Raw genomic sequence first — 27725 nt, 5'->3', positions numbered from 1 at the left:
GAGGCCCAAAGCTTAAGGATACTGGTGTGTTCAAACCAAATATTGTTTTCCTTCGGTTGCAGACTGAAGAGCTAAACTGAAACGTTGTTGTGCAAATTACATCTTTGTGCCATTTAGGGATTTGCTTTTCATATGCTACTTTTAGTACACATTGCTACATTGTGTTCCAAAAGCCCACATGCAGTTCTTTGCCATTCAGTCCTTAAAGAGCGAGTGTAAGTGATGGCAGCTAATCCATTGCATGTCATCAGAGATGTGGAAGTGAGGTAAGGTGGTGTTGTTGGACTGCCTATTTGCATTCTCTTGATGTACCCCAAGCACAATGACCTGTATTCAGAAGTTCATTTTTTTAATAATGAAAAATGCTTTTTCTTGCTTTTCTGAGTCTGTCTCTAGCCAGTTTTCCTCCCCCGTGGAGGTGGATGACTAACTGCTACACAGCCTTCTGTATAATATTAAACCAATTGAAATGGAAAACCAGTTGAAAAGAATAGTTTTGTGAGCTTAACTATGCTAAACCCTAAAATGACTCTTACATCCCATACTGATCAAACCTACTGTATGGTGTAGTAATTCATTATTCAGGGGTTCCCAGGACCTTTGGACTGACTACTGTGTGCTAAAGGGCAAGTAGTAGAGATGCTCTCTTTTCCTTTTTTTTTTTTAGCTAATCCTTTCCTTGTCCCAGTGCTTGAATGCTGAATTACCCAAACTTTTGTACACTAAATTATGAGAAATATAATAATAAAGGATAAAACCGCCATCCTCCCACCCAAGCAAACAGAACAAGGGCAAAGCATTAAGGTTTGGGGGTCTGTTTTGATGTCAATGTCTATATGACACATGCCTTACCCTTCTTGCATTCCTGTCATCCCTGTAATAAGAGTTTTTGTTGTAGAATACAATGAATGAATATAGCTAATCTTCACCGATTTCCTTTGCTGAAAACATGTAGAGTAGTATAAATTTAAACAAATACTTTAAATTCAAAGGAGCCCTGTGTGGTACATGAGGGCTTATAATTCTCAATCAGGAGAGTCATAAGGGCAAATTTGTTGTTGTTATCAACAGAGTGCTGTGTTTCAGTTTGGATCAAACTTGAGTGATGTTTCCAGTTATGTGAAATACTGCCTTGAGCTATCATTGTCCATGAGTAATATGCATCATCTACAACATGACTGGTTTTGAGAGAGTATATCCTTATGCTGGCATTTACAGCAGCAAGCATCTAGACTATTGTTTTGGCCTTCTCAAGGAATTGGTGAAATAATTTCTTTCTTGGCTTTTGGTCCTGTCCCAGTATGTTCTGATAGCTCCATATAAGAAAAGATTTAATTTTTTTTTATTTTATTACTACCAGAGTTAAATACATTGCTTTTTGTTTTCATTGGAGATCTGGTAAGAAAATACTTGTAACTGGGCTTTCCTTATTGGGCTCTTTATTTAGGACCCCCCCCCAAATTATGAGAATCTACCCACATTTCTAGCTATTTTTGCTGCTCTTGCTCAAATCCTTCTAATTTTTGCTTAAGACAAGAAATAAGAGATTGAGATGACTGTTACTTACGTCGTTAGATGTGAGATATCTCATTATTTCACATCTTGGATGGCGTAGACTGGCATCAAAGCATTCTCTACATTGTGAACAGTGACACAAAAGTACTGTTGTTTCTTTTTAGGCATTGCTCAAAAAAGGCAGCTGCCAAAGATGCACAGATCTCTGTTTTGCATAGGGATTGTTCCTTTAGAACTTAGCTTGCAAAATTTACTTGAACTTAGAATAATGTCATTAATATTGAATTTTTACTGCCACATATGGACGGTCACTTGTTCCTCTTGGGCATCCTGCTGTATTTTTCCTTTTTTGCCAGAGGCTTTGGAAAGCAGACAGAGACTGTTAGGCTAGGTACTGCCCATGTGAGTTTAAAAAAATAAAGCTAACTGTCTGCCTTCAAGAGCTCTGCCTGTCCTTTCAGTAGTAAAGTGGCAGGTGAAAGAAACATCATTATGTTTAATTGGGTGTGATCAGCTCAACTGCCTGGCTGAGACTGAATGATTTAAAGATGACATGACACAGATGAGTTCTGCAGTGCAATTTAAGGCAAGACAATGTCACAAGTTCAGAGATTTTAAGATGTAAAGGGATTCGAGTGTGTAAATTTAATGACCTAATTGGAGGAAGCCACATCTCAAGTTTCCTCTGGAAATTCATCAGGCTCCTTGAGGAAGCTCCCTCAACTGACGGGACAATGCAGGCAAAAAAGGTAAACTAATTGATGGTGAGTGTAAAGTCAAGTAGAGTGTATGGAACAGTGCCCAGCTGTGGAATGTATTTTAGGATGAACGCTGTAGCTTGCTTTTTGTGCTGTAGACAAAAAAAGTTGAAAGAAGGGTTCCTTCCTTCAAAGAATAATATAGCAGAAGTAAAATCATAAGCCAGGTGGATGGTCTCTGCTATCATGGTTTCTTATTTTTTTAATGATTTCAAGTATTTTTGAGTCAGTGGCAAATACAAATTGCATTAATTTATTTCCTTTCCCGGGTTGTAAAGGCATATACTTGACTTAAGCCTGAAGATAATGTCTTTGCACTGTTTAGATGCATTTTGCCACAACTAGAGATTTATGTATTATTTTTAATTCTTCCTTTTTTTTTTTCTCTTTGACACTTTCTAATCCATGATGCAACTCTACCTTTTATCTCTGTGATAATTTTCTGTTTTCTCGAGAGTTTCACTGAAAGACAGGGTCAAAGGCTCTTGGAAAGTTGATTTGTCCAGTCATCAGTTCTCATTTATCCCACACATTATGGATATGCTTAAAACTTGGCAGATGCTGTACTAATGGACCACATGTGTGTTTATCTACTAATACTTGTGTAGTCATTAAGTGACAATAAAATTCTTAAATATGGTTTAGCAAAGCGTTTGATTACTCTATAATTAGTGCTTCGTATTCAGCACGTGTACAGCTGGCAGTTGGACATCTGCCACTCCAAATGGTAACGGAGCAGTGAAATTTTTACAGTTTAATTTTTCTTATGTGCAAATTAAGGCAGAGAGGTTTATGAACTGCGTGATATGAATTTGCAGAATATATATTTTTAGTTAGAAATAGGAAAGTTAATGTAATATAAATGATGGTAAGGGAACACTGCTGACTTTTAAATTACTTTAAATGAGCTTTTAGTCACAGATTAAAAACAACTTCTCATAATCGAAAGACAAAAATGTCTTTAGTAGGGAGTATGTTGTGTCTTTGTGTGTGTGTGAAACTTTTACTTTTGTTATGCACTTTCCATATTTGCTGGAACCTTTCACAGATGGGGAAAGATGTTTTTTAAAACAATAGAAAGATTTCATAATCACTGCAAAAATATTCAAAATAACCCTGGGAAGTGTCTCAGCAGTATATGGTTGTTTTATTGTGCAACACATGCAGGTGCTCACACACTTGACTGTTTCTCTGACAAGAGGATCATGGAAAGGTTTGTGGCTCATGAAAGGTTAAGAAAATGCAAAGCATTCTTTTAATTCAAAATATGTATCAAAAATGATGTTTATAATGGAAGAAGGGAACTCACAAGTGGTTATCAGGGAAAAGATTTTTCTAGGATTGGTTTTTCTAGGGCTCTTTACACCTGCCTCATTAATTATGGACATTTTTTCAGTCCATTAGCAGAGAAGCTGAGCTGCTGCATGAATTAAAGGTGCTTGGTTATTCTGTGGTTGTGGAAGTACTTCAAAGAGGGAAGAAACTTCTAGAGAAGGTTACAACTGGAAAAAGAAAGAAAGAACCAGAGCAGCACTTCTTTAGTGTCAGTCTTTTACCATTAATGATCTAAATATCTCCATATAGGCAAGCTTTGGGTAGAATGTCAGTGATTTTGCTGGGCACTGTTTAGATTTAAGGTTTCAGACACAGACCCTTTTGTGCACTTGAAAATGCAATAATAAAAGCCTTGGAGTTTTTGTGCTAGCTCAAAACCCTGAAGTGTCTAATGAGGATTTTTTTTCTGTTTATAAAATTGAATTTCCTTGAAGAAATATACTGCATGTGCACTGTGATCAGTGACTGCAAAACTGACATTTCTAAATTATCAATGCAGTCAGCATCTGCAGGATCATTATCTCCTTTACGATCAGGTCCATTAGGTCCATCATCCTCTGGCAGAGCACGTACTTCAGTGTGTCTGGAGTTTGGGAGGCAGAAGTAATCCTTTCTGCCAATCCCAGTGAAGAGATGCACACTTTGTGTCCTGGTAGCCCCAGCCTTACAAGGTTCCTCTTCAGTTCTTTGTCTTTCCAGCAACTGGTGACTCAACCTGCCCAGCACATTGCAGAGCTTCCCTGAAGGAAATTCCAAACTTTATTTCAAAATTGAGATTAGTGTCCAGCAGCGTGTCTATTTCCCAGCTGTGTCCTGGGGCTTTATTTTATTTTATTCAGTTTTGCATTATTCCTTCATTCCTTTGTTTTCCAAATCTTGTGTCCTTGGAGTGACCCTGGAATAATACATGCAGAGTGCATGTTTCTTGAAGGATCTCCTGCTGGCTTTGTGAGCAAAAGGGTATTTTTCCCTTGTGACCTAAACCAGGTACCATTGTCCTGATTCTCTTCCCTAACCAGAGGAACTGGAGAAGGGGACAAGAGTGTTGACTGATTCAGCTGGGCAGGGTTTAGAACGCTACTTTGGGACTTGACTTTTAGGTTTGAGAAGGCAAGATTTAGACTTCTTCAGGCAAAAAAGCAGACAAGCAGAATTAGGAAAAGACATGGTGTTAGGGGTGAGCTGAACATCCACCTCTACCTAAAGGATGAGGTGAGTGAAGCCAGGACACTGTATATAACTCATACTAGCTGAGCCTCCTCCTCCATTTCTCCTTCACATCTGCTTTTCCATGAGTCCTGGATATATGGTAGAGGACACCAGAGGATGTCTCCAACTAGTAGGATTTCAAGGCATCAACTTTATGGTCATAAAACATGACCCTAGAAGCTCTCTGATTTATACAGTGTTTTATTGAGCTCATTATTTGCAGTGGAAGCTCAAGATGCCACTACTCTGTTGGCTGGATTTTTAATAATTGTTAATTCCAGTTGGATAAGGATTTTCATTTGGACAAGAACTGGCATGTAGGAATCAGATGCAGTACTAGCTCAAAGAAGTCTTGTGGAGCACTGAGCATTAAAATTAGTCTGTACACTCTTAGTCTTGGGACAGAGTATTTCTGTATTAGATCCATCATTTGTTCATCAGGTTTTCTGCATCTTCCCTGGTCAACAACGCTGTTTGTTCAGACAAAGACCTGCTTCCCAACTGGAAGGCATGCTAGCTATTGTGATCCCTTCTAGTGGGTATTTCAAGCTTACAATGAGGATAACTGAAAAAGTAAAATTACTTGCATGTCTTTGAGAAAGGATCTGCAGATCTGGCTTTCTCTGATATCAAATGGGTCATCTACAACAGGGAGCTAAAATGACCAACAGAACTGATTTATGTATTTATTTATTTATTTATTTATTTTTAATCACAGAGTGGAGTTCTTATTTCTCCTAGGTAAAATTGGTGTATTTTTCCTCTACAAGTACGTGCCCTTTGTTACACAGCAAACTTTCTTATGTTGTGTGATTCTCATTACAGGCTTGATTGTTCTTGAAGGGCATTTCCAGTTCTCCTGCCAAAGACTTTCAAGTCTGGTGCTGGCCCCAGACCACAGCAGACAAGCTGCTCTGGGGGTTATTGCACTCAGGAGAAAGCTGCAGGGTGTATTTCTACAAATATTCCTGCATTCCTCCTACAGGATATAGATTTTTTTTTTTTTTTTTAGGTTTTAAATCTAACAGACTTAAGAAAAATATATAAATTCAGAGTTGTTCCAGGTAATATTTTGTTCATGAATGAAAACTGAAGCTTTTATCTTTTTTTTTTTTTTTCTTCCCAAGTCTTTTTCACACTTCTGGAAATGACCCAAATAAGCAGAGAGAACTAATGTACACAGTGTGCTGACCAGTGTGTGAGTAAACTGCCTGGAAAATCGGAGAAGCAAAACCTTTTGCTTTATTTTTTTTCAATTTAATGACAGAAATTTAGAAAGAAGGTTGGCAATGCAGTTCTTTTCATAGCACCCTGTACCTGCAGATGGGCACAGTTTAGTGCCATCTCTATAAAGCTGCACTAGCAGCAACTGTGGAAAGTTGTGGCTTTAGAAGTAGCAGAGTGAAAACCAGAGGATCGTTGCTGGTTCATGTCATTTGTGCTTCTTTCAAGCTGGTGGATGCAGTGTCCCTAATAAGAATCAGTTCAATTGAATTGTGTCAATGCCGTGGAAAGCAGCAGAGAAGTGCACTGTGGTAGTGAAATCATACAGCAGATGTTGTTTTCGTTCACTTAAACAAACTGCTATGGCTTTGTGATCTGTGATATCACAGTTGCTTTTCACTCAGAGGTTTGGTGGCTGTTAAATCTTTCAAGGCCCGAGTTTTATATATCTGCAAGGCTCCTCAGAATATTTTCTTCAACACAATGTCTAATATCAGCACAGTACTCAAATGCTAAAACTCTTGAATCCATCACAGTTTAATTTTTTGTATCCCACTTTTTTTTTTTAATCTACTCTAGGCTGAGGAGAAATATCTTAAAGCTATTTCCGTTTCTTAAACGCATTTCCTTCCAAGCTCCTCTGTTCTTTTTCCTGCTTTTTAACTCTTTCGTGCTGATTTCCACTTGTTTTTTGCATCGTTATTTTTTTCTATGTTTGTCTCAAATGTTTCCTCTGAAAGTTTTCCTCTGCCAGTCTTTGGGCTACTATTTGTGCTGAGAACTTGGTTAATATGTATATGGTTTTCAACTATGTTGTATCGTTATTCGATAAAACTGACTTCTGCCCAAATGCTCGCCACCCACCTTATGAACTGTTACTATATAGATATTGTATTAAGTTATCACAAAAAGACAGTGTTTAAAACTTGAATCTTCCATGTGTTTTATATCTCTTCCTCTGTTTGTTTTGGATTGTGAGATACTTAAGCTATGGACTTTGATCTTACTGTCTTTGTGAAGAAGAAGCTTCATTTTCCCCTCCAGATAGATGGTTTTTGCCAAGGTTTGTGGGTGGATAGACAACTGCCAATTTTTTTTTCTTTTCATTTTTCATACAAGAACAAGAAACTTGTCTTGAAATTATGATTGGACAGTGACTAAAGAGTACAGTTGGAGTTAGAAGTTGTGGATTAGGAGTGAAAACCTTTGGGTCTTGGGTTAGTGAATTAATTGGGTACTGTTGAAAGTTCTTGCCAGAGGTTGTTATATTAACTGGAAAAGGTTATGAAGACTTTAGAGAAAAGAAATACCTAGCAAAAGAGATAAAGTTAGGTATTTAGGAGCGAAGAAGATGACTCCGAGACATTTCTGAAATCAGCTGCCTTTCTTTTATCGTGTTCCATGTAGCCTTGGGACTTTCCAGTTAAGGCAGCCCTGCAAAAAAAAGATAGTTAGTTACAGAAGGGATTTTTTTATTAATACTGCTGATAGAAGGGAGAATGTCACCCATCAGTATTTGAGTGGTTGCTATATATCTCAATCATGCTGTGGTTGCTGACTAGTTTCATTATCCCCATGTGTTCTTCTACATTTGTCACGTAGCATCTCACCTTTGATTTCCTACCATCCAAGTAGGGTAAAATGCAAAAGAATGGCATGAGTCATTAGCAGGAGAGGCTTTAATTGTTCTGGACACTGAGGGGAAATCCACACTGATAGCAAGAAAAGGAGGAAAGCTAGAGGTTTTGGATTTTGAAGAAAGGGTACTCAAGTTAAAGCTACAGATACCTGGACAAGAGCGCTGGCATGCATTATTCTCTGCTGTTCACCATCCGGTAAGCATAGTGGGCTCCCCTCAGGCTCAGCTCTTATGTCACTGCATAGTGCCTGTAGGAGCCCTGGCAAAGCCTCTGAGCTGATATCCACAGCTTCTGTGCCTCAAATTGGCATCTCTGTAGGGAGGACTGACAGATGCTGGGCAGATGTACTTGGTAGCTCAAAGCTGCCTGCTGCCAAAAGCTGTGCTTTCTGCTCTGGACAGACCATTAGACTTAGAGGACTTGGTGCAGACAGTGAACATGAAGCCAGGACACTGGCACCAGTATAGAAGAAGAAAGGTTGGAAGGAATTAAGAATGATGAAAATCAAATAGATGATCACTTTAACATCATATTGGTCACTGCTTAGTTTTAGCAGGGGCTGAAGAGTAAGTTTTGTCATCTCAGTTGTTTCCTTCCAATCTGACATCATCAATCTGTCTTAAAATAACATATAAAATATGTTTTATTTTGTTTTCCAGTAAAGGCTATAATGGAAGCAAATCTGCCCTTCAGCAACAAGCTTATTGCATGTAATATTCTAACTTTACATCATCTCAGCCTAATCTCTTTAGACTTTGATTGCATTTTCCAGCTGTAAGCACTTGCTTTTAGTGAGCTTTCTAGATTGGTATTTCAAATGATCTGCCTATGTCAACTGTTTTTACTTTAAATTTGTTTTCAAAATCCTTCCAGGTATACTTGAAAGTAATTGATCTGTTTACTATCATCTTAGATGCATGTTTATTGGGGAAATGATGCTCTCTTTTCCATGCGGCTTCCCATACTCTAGGAAAGAAATAATAAAATATTACAGGATGACATATCAGCTAGTTGTAATGCAAGTTTATTCCTTGTAATTGTGGATATCTTGAATTGAGAATAAAATGTCCTAGAAAGAAGCTGTGTACTATCATATTTTCCCAGGCTGCTTCCTGCAGTCTCAAAAAATGGCCACTGATAGCATTTTTGTTACATCCCTAAATACTGTTATTTTTCATGTAATGCTCCCTTCAAAATGCATAACCCAGTTATTAATACCTCAGAATGCCCTTCACTGGTGCCAGGCATAGGTGTGATAAACATAGTTAGAGCTACAGTAAGATAATTGGCTTCAAAAGGGAGGAACACGGCTTTTTAACTTAGGTGTTGTAGCTATCTTTATTCTGGCCTGTCACCTCGGAATATTTTCCTTGCAATTGCTTTCATAATTACCTGTTAAATTTCACAGTTGGTCCTCCATTTTTAATCTGCCCTTTTAATGCGCTTCTGGGGAACAGCAGCTCATGCTGATCTCAGACTTCACTCGTGAAAGGCTTTAAAACAGATTCCTTTGAAAAAAATTAGCAGTTATTCTTTCTCAAAAAACCCATCAATACAAGTTCTGGGTCTTTAGATGCTTTTTCATCATTTGCAGTAGCCTTTAAGAATTCCAGGAGGAGGCGAAGGAGGACTCTGTTATGCTAAAAATGAGAACTGGTAACAAAAACATTTCTTCTGGAAAGTACTCAGCTCTTAATCTGATGTCCTTTCTACTTTGAAGCTTTATTTATGAGAGGTGGTGTGGTGAACTCATTCAATTTTATTGTGGCAGATAAGGAAAGTCTAGTAGCTAGAGGTACACTTTAGTGTTTGCAAGTCCTGGTTTCAGTTTTATGCAGGTTTCTTTGTGACTCGGGCACCCTCATCTAGCCTGTCCTCTCCTTGCAAGGATATTGAGAGGTAGTACACAGAAGGCTGGGGTTGCTTAGACCCTTCAGTAAAGGAGACTGAATAGGTAACCAATGTGTTTTGGGGTTGAGGGGAAAGAGCAAAAACTTCTTTAGCTCAGCAATAAATGTTTCACCATCTAAATTTTAATCTGCATGATAAACACAAATATTGTGTTTCTGGGATTGCAAGGGTGTCTTCAAAGGTATCCATTTCTTATGAAGAAACAAGAGCTTTAAAATGTGAATTTGTGTAGTATTGGCTTTCACTCATTTATCAGTGTAATATACACAAGAAGCAAGGTCAATATTAGTAAAGTCTCCTGTTAGATTCTAATTTTCAAGTGTCTTTACTGCACAGTAGCAAAGCACTTTGCAGAGAGGAGGGTGAGGGAAAGGATAGCTTAATTGTAACCTAGAGCAATTCAGAAGCAGTTTATTATAGGTGCTTTTGTAAGACGTGCATACCAAAGAGGCTTGTGCATAAGAAAACACCCACACTTTTAGGGTTTGAACTGAGCTTACTTGTGTGTGCTTTGTTAGTCAGCAATGTCGAGAGCTTTTTCCTTCTAATTAACTTTTGATTGTTTTGAAGAACACAAATGTAATATGAAATACTGTAATCAGACTGAAACAATCTACAAAAATATTAGCTGAACTGGTATGATGAATGTCAGGGGAATTAATTCTGCAACTGGAATATAAAGTGTGTAAGGCCATAATGAGAACATATCAGTTGATATAGTATGTCAGAATCACTATGCACTCTGGGAATAAAAATCAAATTGTGTTATGAATAATTTTTTTTTTCCTAAAATTACCTCATTACCCTCCCCAACCCAATAAATCACTGAAATGGTTTACCTCTTCAGAAGGATATCAGTGTACATTTACATATCCTGGAGAAATGGAGGCCCAGCAAGGCAGAGGCAGCCTAGAAGATGCAGAACAGCTGCCCTGCATGCTGAATTTAGACACTAAAACCTTCCAGTTGGCCACTAGCTCTGCAGCAGCAATGCTGCCTTCAGTTTTCTTGGCCTTGTCCCAGCACTTGGACTTACTGGGAGCAGTGCTCTGCTGGGGCTGAGGAGCGTGAGACTGGAACGCAGCGTGCTCACACTAGCGGTATGCATCTGTGCTAACATTGAGGAGCCTGTGTTCCTGCCTCGCTTGCTGCCTTTCTTTGCCCACAGTGCATTGTTTGCTTTGTATATCTTGCCATGGATTGTCCATTCTGTTTGCAACTCTTCCAGGATTCATGGCTTCTTCTGGGAGATGTTTCTGCTGCCAAATAAGCTTGGTTTCTAGATGTTCTACTGGAACTTCCCTTTTCTTTGTGTCAGTGTGTTAGTGCTGATCAGAATGCTCTTCATTAGTAGTGCAAATAATATTTTTTTTTCAGTCCTTCCCCCATGTAAATCTGTTGGATTCCATGTTGCTTTCTTGTAGCTACCGTCTGGCTAAGATTTAGGAAGCTGTTCTTTTCCTTTGTAAATAATTCTTTTCCTTTGTAGTACTCCTAGTTGCTGTAGCTGTTCCCTCCCTCCCGTTTGTTCCTTACAGTTTCTCTCATAATAGGATGACAACATCTGTACAGAGCTGGATTAATGCATATTGCTTTGTAATGTACTCAGTTCATCACATTTTTCTATGCTGTTTTATGTCTTTTAATTTTATGATTCCTATGATCTATATGAACTTACTCTCTAGATTTCTGATTTTATTGTAAAGACATAGGGAGATCTAATAGCCTCTCTAATAATACATTTGAATTGTTGATTATCTTTACCCGTTTTTACAGTTCTGAAGGAAGCTTGCACACATAGCTTATACAGTTCAGTAATTCCTTCAGTATTTGTTTCCTTTGGTGTTTTTCCTGTTTCGTTACTAGATATGTGGTGACCAATACAAGTTGCAGCTGAATTGCTGAAGTTGTAACTTCAGTTAATTCCCTGGTAAACAAAATCAAGGCTTGCTTAGCATTTGGAAAGGAGAATTACACAAGGTGAAAAATTGATCTTGTCACTTAAACACTCTAAACACCTCCCTGCTCACATTTTTTATTTTTATTTTATAATTCTATTTTTTAAACCAGCACTGTGCTTCAGCCTGGAGTAATGCTGTGCTGTATTTCACTGAGTAACAGGAAGTTTATATTGCTCCTTCATGGACATTAGCAAGTAGGGAGTTCAGTAATTACATATTGGCAAAATTCCTGTCAGGATGACTCGGTTTTCTCCCCTTGAGGTCCTTCTGAAATATCAAATGGAAACAGGAGTTTTCATTTCCTGACACTCCAAAGTGCAGTTATTGTAGACTTTGAAGTGGAAGATATTAAAACTGGCTGGTGGAAGTGAAAATCTAATTGCTGGACTGCCCTCCTGGTGATAAGCCGTAAACGAAAACAGTGCGAGATTGAAGTTAGGGGCTAAACCAGCCAATTCTGTGTAGTTGGTTCTTCTGAACAATCATGAAATACTCTTATTTTCAAAAATCAGTGATACAAACCTCCTCTGGGCTCTGGGTTACTTATTATTGACTGATAATATATAGCATATACTGTATGGCAACTTGCTGCATTTTATTCACGTTAATTTCTCTGACACTTTGAATGTTGTGGTAGGCAAACTATGAAGTGCTTATATCTTAGCAAAAACTCCCATATTAGATTTGAATAAGTTTCTTATTCTTATAAGGAGATACTCTAGATTCCTCCTCAGTCTTTAGGCTGTTAGACTACCTACTCCTCCAGTTCATATCTAACTTCCAAATACCTTTTTTATCTTTCACTGTTTCACTTTATCTGGTGCTGCTGGGCCACAGGACTCACTTTTCTTTCACTGTCATTCTCTTTTTCTGTTTGTCTTTGGTTTCATATCTATGGAGTTCCTTCCAAGGAAAGGAAAAGAGTTTTCTTTACAAGAGGGGATACCTAATGGTAGATGGTTATGCTCTCAAATGTGCCTCAAATTGCATTGCTTTCCAATTTCTTTAAACATGGTAAACTCTCTTATAATGAGCTGAAAAAACAGACATTACCAAATGACTTTGTACCAGAACTGCGTGAGGTGATTCCAGAAACAAAAACCATGAAGTAGAATTCCTTGTAACTGAAAGCTGCTAGGAGGATGAATCAAGTTCTGCATGATGCCTTCTGACAGGCTTTGTTTTTTTACAATATTTTTAATGTCTTCCTGCAGTGATGGAAAAAGATAAAGCTACATGATCCAGGAAGTGCACTAAAATTGACTGTGCAGAGCCCAGTGATATCCAGGCAATGAAATGGATGTTTTCAGCCTTAAAATCTTGTTTGTTTGTTTGCTTGTGTTTTTTATTTAAAAGGATACTTTGACTTTATTGCAACTTAGGTATCTGTTTTAGAAAGTAGCAGCTACTTCCCTTTCTCCTGTTTCAGGGAGATGCAGTTGTCCTTAAGGAGAGGCTGAAAAATCTTCCTGTAGTGAATGTTGTGTTTGTTAGTCCTGATTTTAAATGACCTTTTTATGTGTAATAATGGCCCATCTTCGCGAACGAAGATTTGGGGAAAGGTCTTTTACCTTTCCAGCCTGCGCAATGGATTTTTTAGGTGAGACACAGCCTGCGCTGAACTGAGCCCACCCTTTAATCCTAAGGTTCATCTGCCGGGGCCAAGCAAGCTTGGACAATGGCAGTGAGGTCCTCAGGACGTAGGTTTGTTTAGAGTGACCTTCTCATAGATGGATGGCCTCACAGGGCTAACGAGCTACCATCTGCCCGGGGGACTTGGGATTTGAACCCGTGGTCGCAGCAGTGAGAGTCCTGCATGCTAACCACTAGGCCACCAGGGGTCTTTTAAACTGCAAACATTTTCTTCTTTGCTCTCTGAGAGTAACATTTAATTCTGTTGGGTTTGAGTCTTGTAGAAACCATAAGAGAGTAAAAAGTCTTCATTTGTTTGACAGAGAGAGAAAGAACTTTTTAAAATCTCAAAAGATCCTTGTTGTTGGTTGGTAAATCTTGCAGTCGTTCTGTGCACAACATAAAAGAAAGCATCTCTTAACACAGGGTAAATCATATTGAACACCATGTCAAAAGCTGAAGATGATAAATTTTGCTTCTTTTTTATAATAGCACTTTTCCTCCCTCACCGAAACCAGTATCTGTATTCTAACTCCCAATATTGTTCCTGATGTTTTTACATCCTGTTTATTATTTCTTTATGACCATGTTCTGTTTCAACTTATTTACAACTTACATGTTGTTTTTCCTTTTGACTCCTCATCCAAATTTATTTTAGAAGTTACTTTATAGTGTGGAATTTAAAAATGGAAAGTAAGGTACTTCAAATTTGTGTACTTCCCAACTGTCTGTATAATGCCTGTATGACAGTAAGCTGTATATTGTGCCTGTGTTTGCCTGTAGTTACTATTTCCCCTTTTAAGTAATATACTTCGTATTTGAGGTCAGTCTTTGTACAGATCTTTGTGCATTTATGATATATATATATATATCTCCATACAGTTTCTAGGGCCTGAAGATGACTCTGAATGTACATCCATCATAAAAAAGACTTGTCAGGTTTTGCTGCTGTATTTGTAGAACAGGGTGCAGATGTGGTTTAACTCTTATACTGTTCTCCTTCCTACAGACAGAGGCTTGTTGAAATGATGTTTTGCATAAATTTGATTTTGTTCTGGTACCATATGGCATTTGCTCAATGAATAAAACAGTACTTTGAAACAATGGTTTGCATTAAAACAGTCTCAAAGACTTCTATAAAAATTTGTGCAGTCAGTCACACAGTCTGCATTTATCATGATTAGACATTGATTTAGCCCTGTACCTAGTACTACGTATAATCTTTGTGGACATGGTCTGTTTTAGTACTGTGATAGGCCACCACATCATGCAATCTGATTGTGGAGCTTAATGAGCTTCACCCTGAAAGCAGGTTCATCATGCTGCCCATTTCTGTTGGGAACCAGTTGTAAATATTTCCGCTTTAGTGGGAAGTTTTCCTCTTTATTCTAGCCCACATCTATTTAGGGTTACTTTATATCTATTTAGTCTTTGTCAGTGTTATCCTCTCATTCAAATAGCTCCCTCTTGTCTTTGGCACTGACCCATGATGTATTTACAGCGTGCAGTTTTAATCAGTCCAGCCGTTTTGTTCAGGAGCTGAGCTGAGCAATTTTTGTTCCTTCTGAAATTGTAGGCTCCCATTTATCCCTCCCATATGAGTGGTGCTTCTCTGTACATGATGTACTTTCTCTCTTCTTTTATCGATAGCTAGAGAACAGTGTATTCTACTACTGACTTGCATGAAGACATCACTATTTTCCCTTCCTCTACTGGAAATAAATTTAGGGAGTTTCATGCCTACAATGATGGCTTATGGTCACTTACCATGCAATCTAAATTCACTTTTCTGCCTCTTCAAATAGATTAATTCTACATTTGGAATAAGGATTCATATTCACATTGAAAGGTGTGTTCTTGGCCATCATATTTAATCCTATTCCTGTCATTTCAGTCTGCAAGTTCATTCATTTCTTCCTCAGATAATATGGTCTTCCTTTCTGTTGACAGAAAAGCTGAAGGTAAAATGCTGAGAAGCAGTCTTTGGTCACTAAAGAAAAATCAGGTCACTCTCTGGGTCAGTATTCAAGGAATCCAGTACTGAAATATAACAGCACTGTACAGAGTTAAGCCCAGGTCCATCCATGCACATTCATCAAATTTTTGATATATTGTATTTCCTATAGGCATAACCAATAATCTCTTCTTCAATTATTTTGCATATCTTCTACTTCTTGCCTTAGTTGCAATTTCTCCAATCTCTGGTTTTCCCATGGAGGTCTGCTGCATTATTTTTCCCCCTTTTTTTAGAAAGGAAATTTAGTGAAAAAGATTTTTTTTTTTTGACAGTTTGGACTATTTTCCCATTTTTAACTTCCTTATCTATTCCCTTCAAAGCTTGTTTCACTCCCTTGTTTGTTAATTAACTTTATAGTTGTGGGTCTGTACTTGCATCACCTTTTTCTTCTTTCTTGTATTTTTTGCTAATATCTGTGCATGTCCCTTTTAATGAATTTATAAGCTATTCTGTGTGAGGATAATCTTGTAAAGACTAGCTAGGCTCTTATGAAATATACAGTTCTAGGGACCTTGGGTTTGCAAGAGACCTTGCAGTTTTTGTTCTTGAAAGAAATAATTTTGCTAGCACCATGCCAGAAGACTGTATTGTTCCCCTGCCCCTACTTCACCTATTAAAAAAAATTGTGCAACTTTCGATAAGTATATTTGCAGACAGGCTTGCCTAATCCATGCTGCAAGTGTTCTGAATAATGTGGGCCAAATAGTGCAGAGAAGGAGTGGCAGGAATTTGCAGCTAGATTAGGTCTACGGTATTTCCTTTCTCAGCAAGATGGTCCTAGATTAAATGCTCGTAAATTTTTGATAATTTAACATAATTATAGCTTTACAGGAAGTGTTGAAACCTTCCCTTTCCTACAGAAGATTCTGTTTTCTTCATTCTTACATCCATCTGCGGTTCGTTATCCTACTGCAACTCTCTTCTGCAGTCACGTGCCTTCCCAGTTGCGGATGAACATCATGATATTTCTTTTGTTTGGCATTTTCATATTTGAATTTTTGACAGGTTTATGACAGTTTCATAACTAAGCGACCTTAAACAGTGACATTTATATAACATCTAATAACTTCTCTTGAAAATGGGCATAGTTGAGGACTGCTTTAAAAAGAAGAAGATTCACTAATCCATACTACTTTTCAAGGCTGAGTGACATCTTTGCATGATTTATGGGAGAACATGGGAATGGTCAGCGTGCCTCACAGCAGAGTTTTAGTGAATTTCTTCTAAACCTAGTCTCCACTGAAGGTGAATCACTACCCATTGCGACACTAAGGGAGTGTGGTAAAAGGTTAGTGATTCCCCAAAGAATTTAAACATGAAAAAGGCCTTTTATATTGGTATAAACTTGTATGTCTTTGCAGAAGCTGTTTTGATTTCATTTGGGCTTTTTTTTTGTGTGGAAGAACTTACCACAGAACTGACTAGAAGAGTAAGATCTCTGGCACATCTCTGTTTAGCCTGGTATAAATTGGTGAAATTCATGGTTGTGCAGGAGATGGTGTTAAATCATTAAGGAAGTGATTTAAAGAAGATCTGATTAAAATCAGATGAGATTTTTATTTGGTTGAGAAGACTGTCTCAAAATGAGATTTGTATCGACTTGGTGAGAATTTAGAGGAGCTACCTTGTTAAAGGTAGTTAGATACTTCTGCTCCATGTGTTCTGAAATAAACCTTTTTTCCATTTGGGTCTGAATTTTCTTTAAAACTAAAGTATGAATTTTTTTTTTCCAGGGGGGCTGTAATACTTTAGGTTATATGAACATAGTTTGGTAGTTTTTGCTTTTCTTTGGGAAGAATCTTGGCAAGTAGGACTCTTGAAAAACAAGTGCTTGAATTAGGGGTGTGATTCAGACAGGACCCACTCACTCTTGTTCTCTGTTTTAGAATGTGAAATGCTTCTGATATTTTCTGCTGAATAAAAAAGACCAAAATATAGGGAGTGTTTTTGGTGTCTCCATAGCCTCATACATTGTATTTTTCATTGGGATATAAGGAAATTAGAGTTTCAGTTTTATATATATTTAACTGATGATGTGTAAAAGTGTGCAGTTTTATATAAGCAACATTCTGCATTTTTTAACAGATTTGCTCATTTTCCCAAATTACATAGCATTTAATTCCCATAACATAACCTTTATTCTCAAAATTATGATTTGTGGTTAAGCTAAAAAGCTGATTCTGCATCCCTTCTGCTGAGAGATGTAACATTTCTTTATGCTTCACTTAAAGTTGCAGTATTTCATTGTACTTTTCCATAGGCCAGCACAGTTTGAAAAAAACGCATTTGAATCAGATTGCCCCCTGGTACAAGAGCTGAGCTCTATGCTTGTTCTTGCTTTCTCTGGTCTCTGCAATGTGTCATCGCTTTGTGTTGCATAGCATGTATCACAGAATAACAGAATGATTTGGGTTGGAAGGGACCATAAAGATCATCTCATTCCAAACTCCCCTGTTATAGGCAGGGACACCTTCCACAAGACCAGGTTGCTCAAAGCCCCATCCAACCTGGCCTTGAACACTTACAGGGATGGGGCATCCACAACTTTTCTGGGCAACCTGTGCCAGTGCCTCACCAGCCTCACGGTAAATAATTTCTTCCCAGTATCTAATCTAAACTTGCCCTCCTTCTGCTTAAGGCCATTCCCTCATCCTATCACTACAGGCCATTGTGAAAAGTCCCTCTACAGCCTTCTTGTAGGTCCCACTTAGATATTGGAAGACTGGTATAAGGTCTTCCTGGAGACCTTATAGCATCCTAGAATCAACAGGAGGGATGGAGAGCAGTGGTGCGTTGCTGAAGTTCAGGCTCTCAATAAGCTTTGACACTTGCCCATCATGCTGATCAGCAGTGGCTTCTGACATTTTATTATTCCTTATTGTACTGTCTTAGATGATGATCTGTGATGTAACATCCCATCTGGCTTGTTCTGCGTGCCCAAAGTGACTAGCACACTAAGAGTAAAAATTGGACTGGTTTCATTTGGGAATGGGTCACTTGATGAGTTTCAAGAATCGGCTTTAGAAAAGAAAAAACAGTCTTAAAATACCAGGCTTGAACTATTTGGGGCTTATATCTCTTCAAGGAATCAGGTTTTGATTCATAATCTGTGTCGTTAAGGTAATCCTATCTTTCTCCCTTCTGTCAAGAAAGTAAGCACCATCTAAATAAAACTGTTAGTTAAATTAGTATTTTATTACTATCCACACATGTAAAAAAAGACAAAAGAGTTAAAATGTTCTTTGCCTTCATGTAGTTAACTGTGTGTTATAAAAATTTAACTTTGTATTATGTGCAAAAGCAGAAGACAACTTTCAAAAAGGTGTAGCTTTCTGGATGAAAACTGTTGGAATCTGTCTTTAATGAGTGAATGCAGTTTTATTTAGTTAAGTGTAGTTATATTTAGTTAAAAGTGCATAGTACCCAATTCTAAATCTCTGCTCTTGGTTTCTATCCTACAGGGAACACAGTGAGTAACCTGATTTTCATTCTACCTCCAATCTATGGTGCGATTCAGACCTATAAAGATGGCCTTGAAAAACGGTATTTAGCTGCATATTTGTGTCTTACAGGTATGTGTAAAACTTAATTTGCTCTGTCATTATAAAGAGAGCTCAGATGTGCAATGAACAATATATCTAAATATTAATAAACCGAGTAGTTAAATCTAAATACTGTGTGTGTGAAAAGTAAACCTCAATTTGTTATAGTTGTTAATGTGTACAGAAAATTGGTATTTGTTGGAAGGACACAAAGTTAGAATTCAGTAAATAACTAAATGAGATTGATCCGTTTCTGGCTTTAGGTTCTGCTTGGTGCGTCTCTGTACTTTTATGATGATTTATAGGTGTCTTGTGTGTTCTACTTAAAAGACGCTTTCACATTATATTAATATTTTTGTTACATTTGTATGGAACAGTAATACAAGAAATGACTAAGATCTTGAGGGAACTGGAAGGGTGTTCTTTCATGAGTTGGAATTTGTTTTCAATTCCTCTTTGGCATATATCACCCAACAATCTAAATGCCATAGTAACTGGGAAGTTTTGTAAGGATGGAAGAACAATGTGATGTTCATATTTAGATCTACTTTAGGGCAGTCTGTTTTCTCTGTAATAACAAAATCCAGAAAAGAACCAACTTCATTTGAAATGTTAATCATGCAAATAGAAGTCATGCTCCTTATTAAAAAAGATGCTTGAAGGTGGTTCACATTTGGCTGTTGGGTCTCAAACTAGATTTCACAGAATTTCTGTGTTTCACAGGTATCTGTGTTTGCTGTAGCTCCCAATTCTGTGGAGATTTTTCTCAGTCTTCACAGTGGTAAGGGATTGATAAATGTTACTTTTAATATGTTATTTTAATGGACAAAGTGTGCCACTCTCTGACCAGAATGTCAGACTGTCACACTAGCTAGGCATTTCTCATATCCCACTTAATTTTTAAAATGCTTAAAAAAAAAAAAGTCATCTGTCTTTGATCATAATAAATACCATGGACTTCAGCTTTGTACTCTTTGTGATGTTGATGAAGGAGAGCTCAGTCTGCATATTCAACAGCAGTGCTGGAGGGCAGTCCTGAGTTCCAGCTGGGCCCTGCTCATCTGTGACTGGGATGGCTTTGACTCCTGTCTAAAGTGATAAATGCTTGCACAACTTGATTTTTATCTCATATGTTGGAACCTAACATTAAAGGTCACTCCCAAAAGCATTTCCCTTCTGTTTTGTCTCTGCTTCAGTATTCCTAACGCTGGATTGTTTTCCAGCAGTTGAAAGATGTAAAGGAATGTAGAAGACTTTATAGTTTCTCAGTGAAAAACAGGAACAGGATGATTTGGAATGACAATCCTCTTAACATTTGCTCTACTAAAGAATAAAAGCAGCAAATGAAAACATAAACGGAATTTTAAATATAGTTGAAATGTGCCAGGAACACTGGCATTCTTTCTGTGCATGTGACTGAATGAGCTGCATACTGGAGATAGTAAGTGTACAGAAATTCCTTTTCGTAAGAAAGTACCAGTGAGTTCTTTTCCTCACAGGAATTTTATTTGTTAACCGATTTCATTCTACTTATTTAATTTGGAACAAAAAAGTAGAGACTTACTCTGTGAAGGGATAGCGAATTTAATGCAAACTTCTGATTTCCTTCAGGCACCATGCTTCATTAAAGATCATATAGCAGTGCTTCTACCTAGCTAGTAGTGTCTGAGGGTTGTTTTGTCAAAGTAGAAATGATTTAACAATTCTTCTGTGAAGATGGAGGTGGAAGGGAGGGCACTTCAGTTAGATTTTAAAAACTTGGAATAGTTACTGAGATTTTACAAGACATGAAAAGACAACTGTCAAAGAGGACATTAAAATTAAATCTGTTAGCATTTGAGAATGTAAGAAGTGTTGATTCTAGACATTATTTTGATCCAAATCAGCTGCTCTTTTTAGGTGCTTCCAGACATTTAGCTGATTGTCAGTTCCTTTGTGTTTTACCACACCGTGTTCAGTGCTTCACTTTTATACACGCAATTTCTTTGGTTGACGTTTATTTCCTTTTAGAACCAAATGCATTTTGAATTATGGAAGCACTGTTTATTTCACATACATGCTAAGATCTTGGCATGACGATAAGGGGTATTCCTAAATAATTGTTCAAATAAATTTCTTGTTCATACTGATGCCCAGACTGAGTTGCACTTTTCAGCAACTGTTCTCAGACCTTTTTTCTGCTGCCTTTCAGTACAAAAGGCATGTTGTCAATTAACTCAGTAGGAACTGGATGTGGGTTTTAAGTTTTAGAGAACCATTTAATCAATCTATAAATTATGAAGAATAATCTTAAGCAATTACGTTAGCATGTTGCACCTCCTGAATTACGTGGAACAAATCATCAGACTGTCACTACCTCAATGAATAAGCAGTTTGTTTTGAGTGGTTCCTTATGACACTGGGATATTGTATCAGGTTGTACCATATGTCCTCTCCTCATTCATCCTGGGAAACTGATTCTGAAATGATTCATATTCTAGAAGAGTCTCAATTTAAAAAACCCTATATATATGTATTAAGAAAAAAGAGAGTGTAACTGTTCTGGACATAAGAAGATACGAAAAATGGAGTAATGTACTTTATTAGATACTTTACTTGAAAATTGGAAGGGTTGTTCTGGTTTGTATTTCTTTATCCTGTTTAATAGGGCCCAGTCATTCAAGCCGTGCCAAAGTGGAGGAAATAAAAAGGATAGAAAAAGTTTTCTGCATTAGGCATAGCCATAGGAACTTGTAAGCAACTTACTAAACTTTATTTCCACTGAAACTCTGTATCTGTGAAAATACTTCTTTGAAGCTCTTCAGTCAAAGTTAATTCCCCTATTCTTACCTAACACCCATAGAGAAGCTCCTAGGGCTGTGTCGGTGTTAGTACATCATATGTGGCTGGGAACGTTCCTGAGTGCTGAAGCCAAGTAGCATGGAACAGCCCATGTCTGTTCATCTTAGCCTCCAAAACAAGGGGACTGCATACAAATTCCCTGCTGAGCACAGGGACTCTTCTGGCTCCTGGGCAGTGCCTGAAAGCTGCCTGGGGAAAGTGCTAGTTGGAGTAGCCCAGATTCACAGTGCAGACTGTTCTAACAACTCACTAGTGCAGACAGTTGTATTATAGTGTCTTTATTACTTGTAGAGCTGTAACCTTGGAGTATCCAAGGTCTCTCCTGTCTCTTATGCTGTGGAGGGAAACCTTTGCAAAACAAAATAATTAATTAAAAATAGTTTAATTGAATTCACTTTTTCATTGTTTCGTTCTTTGACTGTTTATAATGCAGTATGTTGTTGTTTATCTTTAATTCAGTTCTATCACTGTAAAAAAAAAAAAAAAGATGGAGTTCACCGCCAAATTTAAACACCTAAACATACGTGTCTGCCTGTGCAGAAGGTTCTGTCTGCCATTGCAGACAGTAAAGCCACGAGGATCATTTGACTCATTCTAAAATACCTGTTTGGCCAGTTGAATTACTCTCAATAATGCCATTTTCTTAGTGGAAGCTGTGACACCTAGTTCATGTGTAGATACCTAAATAAAGGTGTTTGCGTCTGGAGCATCCTTCATTCAGGATATTTTCATACAGCACCTGTACAAAGTGTAAATTTAAACCCTTTCTGAAACCCTAAATTTAAATTTCAATTGAGTTTAAATTCAAAGCCTTTTTGAAATCCTAATAAACTGCTATTTCTGTAAAGGATTTAGGGTTACGATGAGAATTTTGAATGCTGATAGGTAGTTATATCAAACTGAATTTTCACTGATTACGTGTTACTTCTGATGCTTCCTAAAACTTGGAAAAAATCCCTCTAGGGTTCAAATCCTGAAAGCTTATATGGTTCGTATATAGAGCTGGATCTTCTGTATAATGTTAGATTATTTCCAGTATAGTTACTGCCCTCAAGGTTTTTGACAGTGAAATAACTGTGTATGAAGTAAAGTTTGCAGATGCATTGCTTTTACGTCATCACTAACACAACTATTTTATCAACTGGCAGTAACTGCACGTTGTGTTTGCTGCAGGACAGAAAAAGACTGTGTTAGTGTACATATAGCAGCTAACCTGACTTTGCATGTCCAGCCTTTTAAAGTGCTATTCTGATCTCGTAATGTTGTAACTTAATGTCTATTCTATGCTTAAGACATAATTTTATATAACCCATGTAACTTGAGAGGTTCCTTGATGTAAAAATGTCAAGTGACTTGCAGTATCTGTGAAAAGTAAGCTACCATAGTTAAGGAGGAAATGGTACTGCTTCAGATGACGTAAAAACTTCCCTACTGATAGGCAGCTTTAGTGACTTAAGCTCCTTTGCAAAAGGAAACACCTGAAATAAAAACTGCAACTCCTGCTCACAAGATAAGTAGCAAATTATTGCTCAGTGTGTCCATGGCTGTACAGGAAAGTTGCTTCTCTTAAAAACTGGTGTAATTGCAGTAGTTGTGATCACTCCTGTTTTGAAAACTACAAAGCTGGCAGATTGTCTCATTACAATGATGGCTTTTGTGAAGTAGATATTTCTTAGAAATACCTTGGGCCTGAAGTTAAATGATGAGAAGTATATCTCAAGATGGCTGCATTCCTGTAGAATTCAGGTAGAAGCCACATGTGAAAGCATTTTAGCCTAAATATTAAACCACAGCATACTGGAGACAAATAAGTCTGAGTTTATAAGTTAGGCGTAAAGTGTGACAAAAAGGTCATATAATTTTTAGTCACGTAACATTCTGGGTTATCTGCTGAATGCATGTATACCAGACAGACTTGACCATGCTCATGAGCTCTGTTATGATTGCAGCAAGCACTATTGCATCCGTTTCCATTAGAGGTTTTTATTTTAGGAAGGACCATATGATCAAGTCCCTGTAAACTTTTCTTGTTTCAAATATCTGCTTTATGGCTACATAATATAGCTAAAATATCATTCTGCAATGCATAGTAAAATTTCATAATCAGAGAAACTCTAAATGTGATCATTGCACAGTAACAAGAAGGGTTTAATTAATTTTAGAAATTAATTGTAGTCAAGGATTTCATGAGCTGAAACAGTAATATCTGCTGCATTCTTGATTTTTTGAAAGACTAGAAAGGAAAAATTAAGATAAAAGTAAGTGCTTCTAATCCTGTAGGAGGAAGAAGAGGAGTTCAATAGCTGACTGTTGAGATTTATTAACCCAAATAACATTAAGAAAAACAAACAGAAAACCCCACAACACAACAACATGTTTTGTTAATTTAAAATCAGTTGAAATTTCTTGTGCAATCATTTTGCCTAAATTTGTTACAAATTGTAAGAGTTTGTATCCTGTGACAGCCAGGATAATGGATGATATTGTTTTAATTATGATCTTAATGTTTTTTTTCTCCAGAATGAATAGTAGTTGTCATATATTCTGTATACATAGAAAAATGGCTATGAGAATTTCTCATTAGAATTTCAATGAAGGTGAAAGCAGCTGTTGCTTATTGTTTGGAAAGATTTTTCAGAAGCAAAACAATGTAATCAGAGCTTACAGAACTACATATGGTTGTTTATAGTGTGGTAGAGAGCTGTACTCAGTTTTCCCAGAGAATTAATGACATTAAAGTTTTGGCAATACATTTTTAAATGTAGTTGTATTGCAGTTTCAGGTTTCAGTAAAGTTACATGCTTAGGTATTTAATTTTATTGAATACATGTAATAATCACAATTCTAGTCTAATAACATCTAAAGAAGCATCTCCAGACATGTCTGTCGACTGTCTTGGGAATCCTTTACAGAAGGCACAGAAATACAGGTCTTGTTTATGCATCAGTGAAACCTGACTGTCATGTGTAGACAAGGTGATGCTCTTGCAGCAAAACATGGCAGCAAAACGGTGATCAAGGCTTGAGTGCAAATTACTTGGCTATCCCTGAAACTAGTCTGAGGTAAAAGAACATAATTTCTTCTCTTCAGGAAGACAGGACATCACATTATTGTTCTTGCAAAATAAAAATGACCTGGTGCTTGATGAGAGTGTTTTACTGATAACATTTCAAAGTAATGAATGATGCATTAAATACTGTACCAGCTTTGCTCTAAACAATGAAATCCAAGAAACTTTATCCATGTCTAAGTGAAAAAGCTGCATGGGCAAAGTATATATCTCATAAAGTAATTTCAGAAGTAAATTCAGAGTTTGAAAAGAGAGTACTTCAGATAAATACAAATAATTTCTTGGAAGCTTGTCTTTCTCTGTAGAAGGCCAGGAAATGGCGATCTCATTTCACAAAAGGAATACATACTGAGTGGGATTAGTTTGTTTACCTTGAAGTTCGAATTCTGAGTTCTAGTAGCAATTCATTTCTGCTTATAGAGACAATAAAAAGCTCTTTGTAAAATGTAGATTTTAAAACTGGAGAATAAGCAGAGATATTGATAAATGATGCATTTCATTATAGAAGGATTGAAACAGATAACTTAATGTACTTAAAATTAAAAGGGAAAAAAAAGATATATTGAATTATAATACTCCATTCATTCTGGATTCCCTCTGTTCCTATCCTCTTTGAGATTACACCAGTTCATAGGAGACAGTATTGAGAGGAGGGAAAGAGGACACTCGCCCCCAAAAACCCAGAAATTCAGGGACATCACTGGTGACTAATGTATAAAGTAGAAGGCTGTAGAAAATTAGAGATTTGTCCCTGCAGTGGAATATGCTGATGTTCTAATTTTTTTTCACTGTAAAATACATGCATTTAAGTTAATTTACTTGAAAATTTTACATTTAGACTCTTATGTTCACCATAGTTTTGATTTGTTTTCAGCTGTGGGATTGGGATCTTGGTGCTTCCACATGACCCTGAAGTATGAAATGCAGGTGAGTACTGATAAGTAGCTGTGAATTATTTTATGTGTGTATCTCACTATACAGTCATGTTGCCATTTCGTGACTAGACGAAACTCATATAAAATTAATTAATCTGCCTTAAGTATCATTGTATGTGACTCCTGCTCTCAACAAGAGAGTAATTCAGGTCTTGTTTCATTAGGTATTTTCCACTGATAGACACACAGGAATATATACTTGCATCTACAATAAGAGCTGTAATCAATTGCTTATGATGGTGGAGGACACTTTATCCTTTGGGAAATAATGCTATCTTTTTATACAAGTTGTTGTTTTAAATTTACTATAGTTTTGGCTTAATAACAAGCAGTATAGACAGGAGTTATTGTTATTTATTTTATCTTTTACATCTTTGTTTTCTATTATGATTTCTATTTATCTAGAGGTACCCGTAGCATTAATAGTGAAGTCAGTATCTTTTGAGTAACAGTAGTTGAGTTGTCTTCTCTCTTATTTTCAAGCAGAAGGCATTCTAGAACAAATCACAGCACATAGGGATTTAGTCCTGGTATTTTCTGTTTTTTAAAGGGACACAGGAAGTCTTGTCCTGTTGTCCTCTTTTAGGTCTTCGAAGATTAAGGAAATTCATCTTTGAATCAAAGGCAAGATGAAGTGGGATTCAGTTCAAAATAAAGAAATCTACATTTAAAAGTCTGTGCTGGAAGTCTGTGCTCTCACCATAGTCAGTGGCAATACAGTTAAGTCAGTGGAATTTAGGGAGGCAGTCAGCTGGGCTGAATCGTTCTCCAGACTCCATTGGCAGCCTTCACTCAAAAAAGATTCATTTGTCTGAATATAGGTGTTTAGTGTTATTTAAAACCCTGTGAGTGTGCTGTCAGGCATCCAGCTGCCATCCCACAGAGGTGCAGGTTTCTTAGACTCCCCTGTCACATCTGCTAGTCTTGGGTGGGTGTATTGGATGTGACAGAGCATCTCAGATGGCGTTAGGCAACTATATTGCAGCAGCCAAATTGAGTCCTGGATTTCTACTGGTCACAGTGGGACCTACAAATTGCCAGTTGTTTGAAGTTTGTCTCCATAATGCTCTGTTTGATTTCTCTGGCATGTGCTGGAGACTGCCAGCTTCCACAGAGCATATAGTTGCCACCATGTAAGAATATTTGGTGCTTTTCTTGCATGAAAAAGGCAGTTTGTAGAGCCATTTCACCATTTCCTCCCAAATTAAGGTATGATTTACCTATATTCACTTCTGTGGTGAAATTGCCTTGAATTTCAACCTTTTTCATATGTCTTCCCTGAGCTGTGTATTCCTAACATGGCCAGTATTTCAAATTCTCTTTCTTACACTGATGCAGAGGTGAGCAAGGGCACCATGAAACTCAGATCATTAAAATGATACAGACTTAAAACATTCTTACATGGAGTTTTTTGGTGTGATTTATTTTATTTTGTTTTATTTTTGTGTATGTGTAGAGGCTATTTTAACCCAAGTCATTTTACTGCTACTTGCCATGTAGTTCTGGTGTTGCATCAGATCAACTAAAGGGCCTATGAACTGTGGTAAGTAAAGCGTGGGCAGAAGCAGATGAGAGGGAAGCAGCAATGTCTTGCATCATCTTTCCAACTAATGTAACAGGCTTTGTGTGAGGCAGAGAAAGTACACTTTTTTTGGCAGCCAAGTGAAATCCACAAGTGGATCCAGTTGCTAGCTCATGGATCACCACAGAGGAAACAGTTCAACCAATAAATAACCTTTTCTCATTCACTTTATCTCTTGTTGTGATTAAAAATCAGCATTGGTAGGTGTTTAAAGAGATTTTTTTTTAACATTTGTTTTGCAGTCTTAATACAGTACATGGTTGATTCAGTTTGCTTAAGTAAGATAAATGTGAAAGCCTCTGTTCTTGAAAGCAATTGTTCAGAATAGTTCTAAAGCAATCACCCCTTTTTCTCTTGTTTTTATGGGAGCTGCATGATTGTGCATTCCTCAAGAATCTGAAATGCATATTTAACCAGTGAAATCAACTCACCGAGTTTCCTTCTTTCCATGGTTCTTCATTGTCCAGACATGCCTTTGACATTCTAGAAGCATTAATTCCTTTGGATACAGAAGCCATTGTCTTCTGCATGCAAATTCTAACAAAGATCTTTT

The 27725-nt window shown here is 37.3% G+C and overlaps 1 protein-coding gene across 1 annotated transcript in view; it reads left to right on the top strand.

Annotated features, from left to right (window-relative positions):
* Nucleotides 1-27725, top strand: part of ACER3 (alkaline ceramidase 3) — a 53422-nt gene that overhangs the window by 2674 nt on the left and 23023 nt on the right. The window contains exons 2-3 of the mRNA XM_027677610.1: nt 18664-18774; nt 25530-25582. Coding sequence (XP_027533411.1) covers nt 18664-18774; nt 25530-25582 — 164 coding nt within the window. The remainder of the gene's footprint in view (nt 1-18663; nt 18775-25529; nt 25583-27725) is intronic.

Source organism: Neopelma chrysocephalum, unplaced genomic scaffold (assembly GCF_003984885.1).
Source record: "Neopelma chrysocephalum unplaced genomic scaffold, ASM398488v2 Primary Assembly neopelma1_43, whole genome shotgun sequence".
Classification (NCBI taxonomy): domain Eukaryota; kingdom Metazoa; phylum Chordata; class Aves; order Passeriformes; family Pipridae; genus Neopelma; species Neopelma chrysocephalum.
The sequence above is the reverse complement of the archived record's forward strand: the minus strand, read 5'-3'. Positions and strand labels throughout refer to the sequence as shown.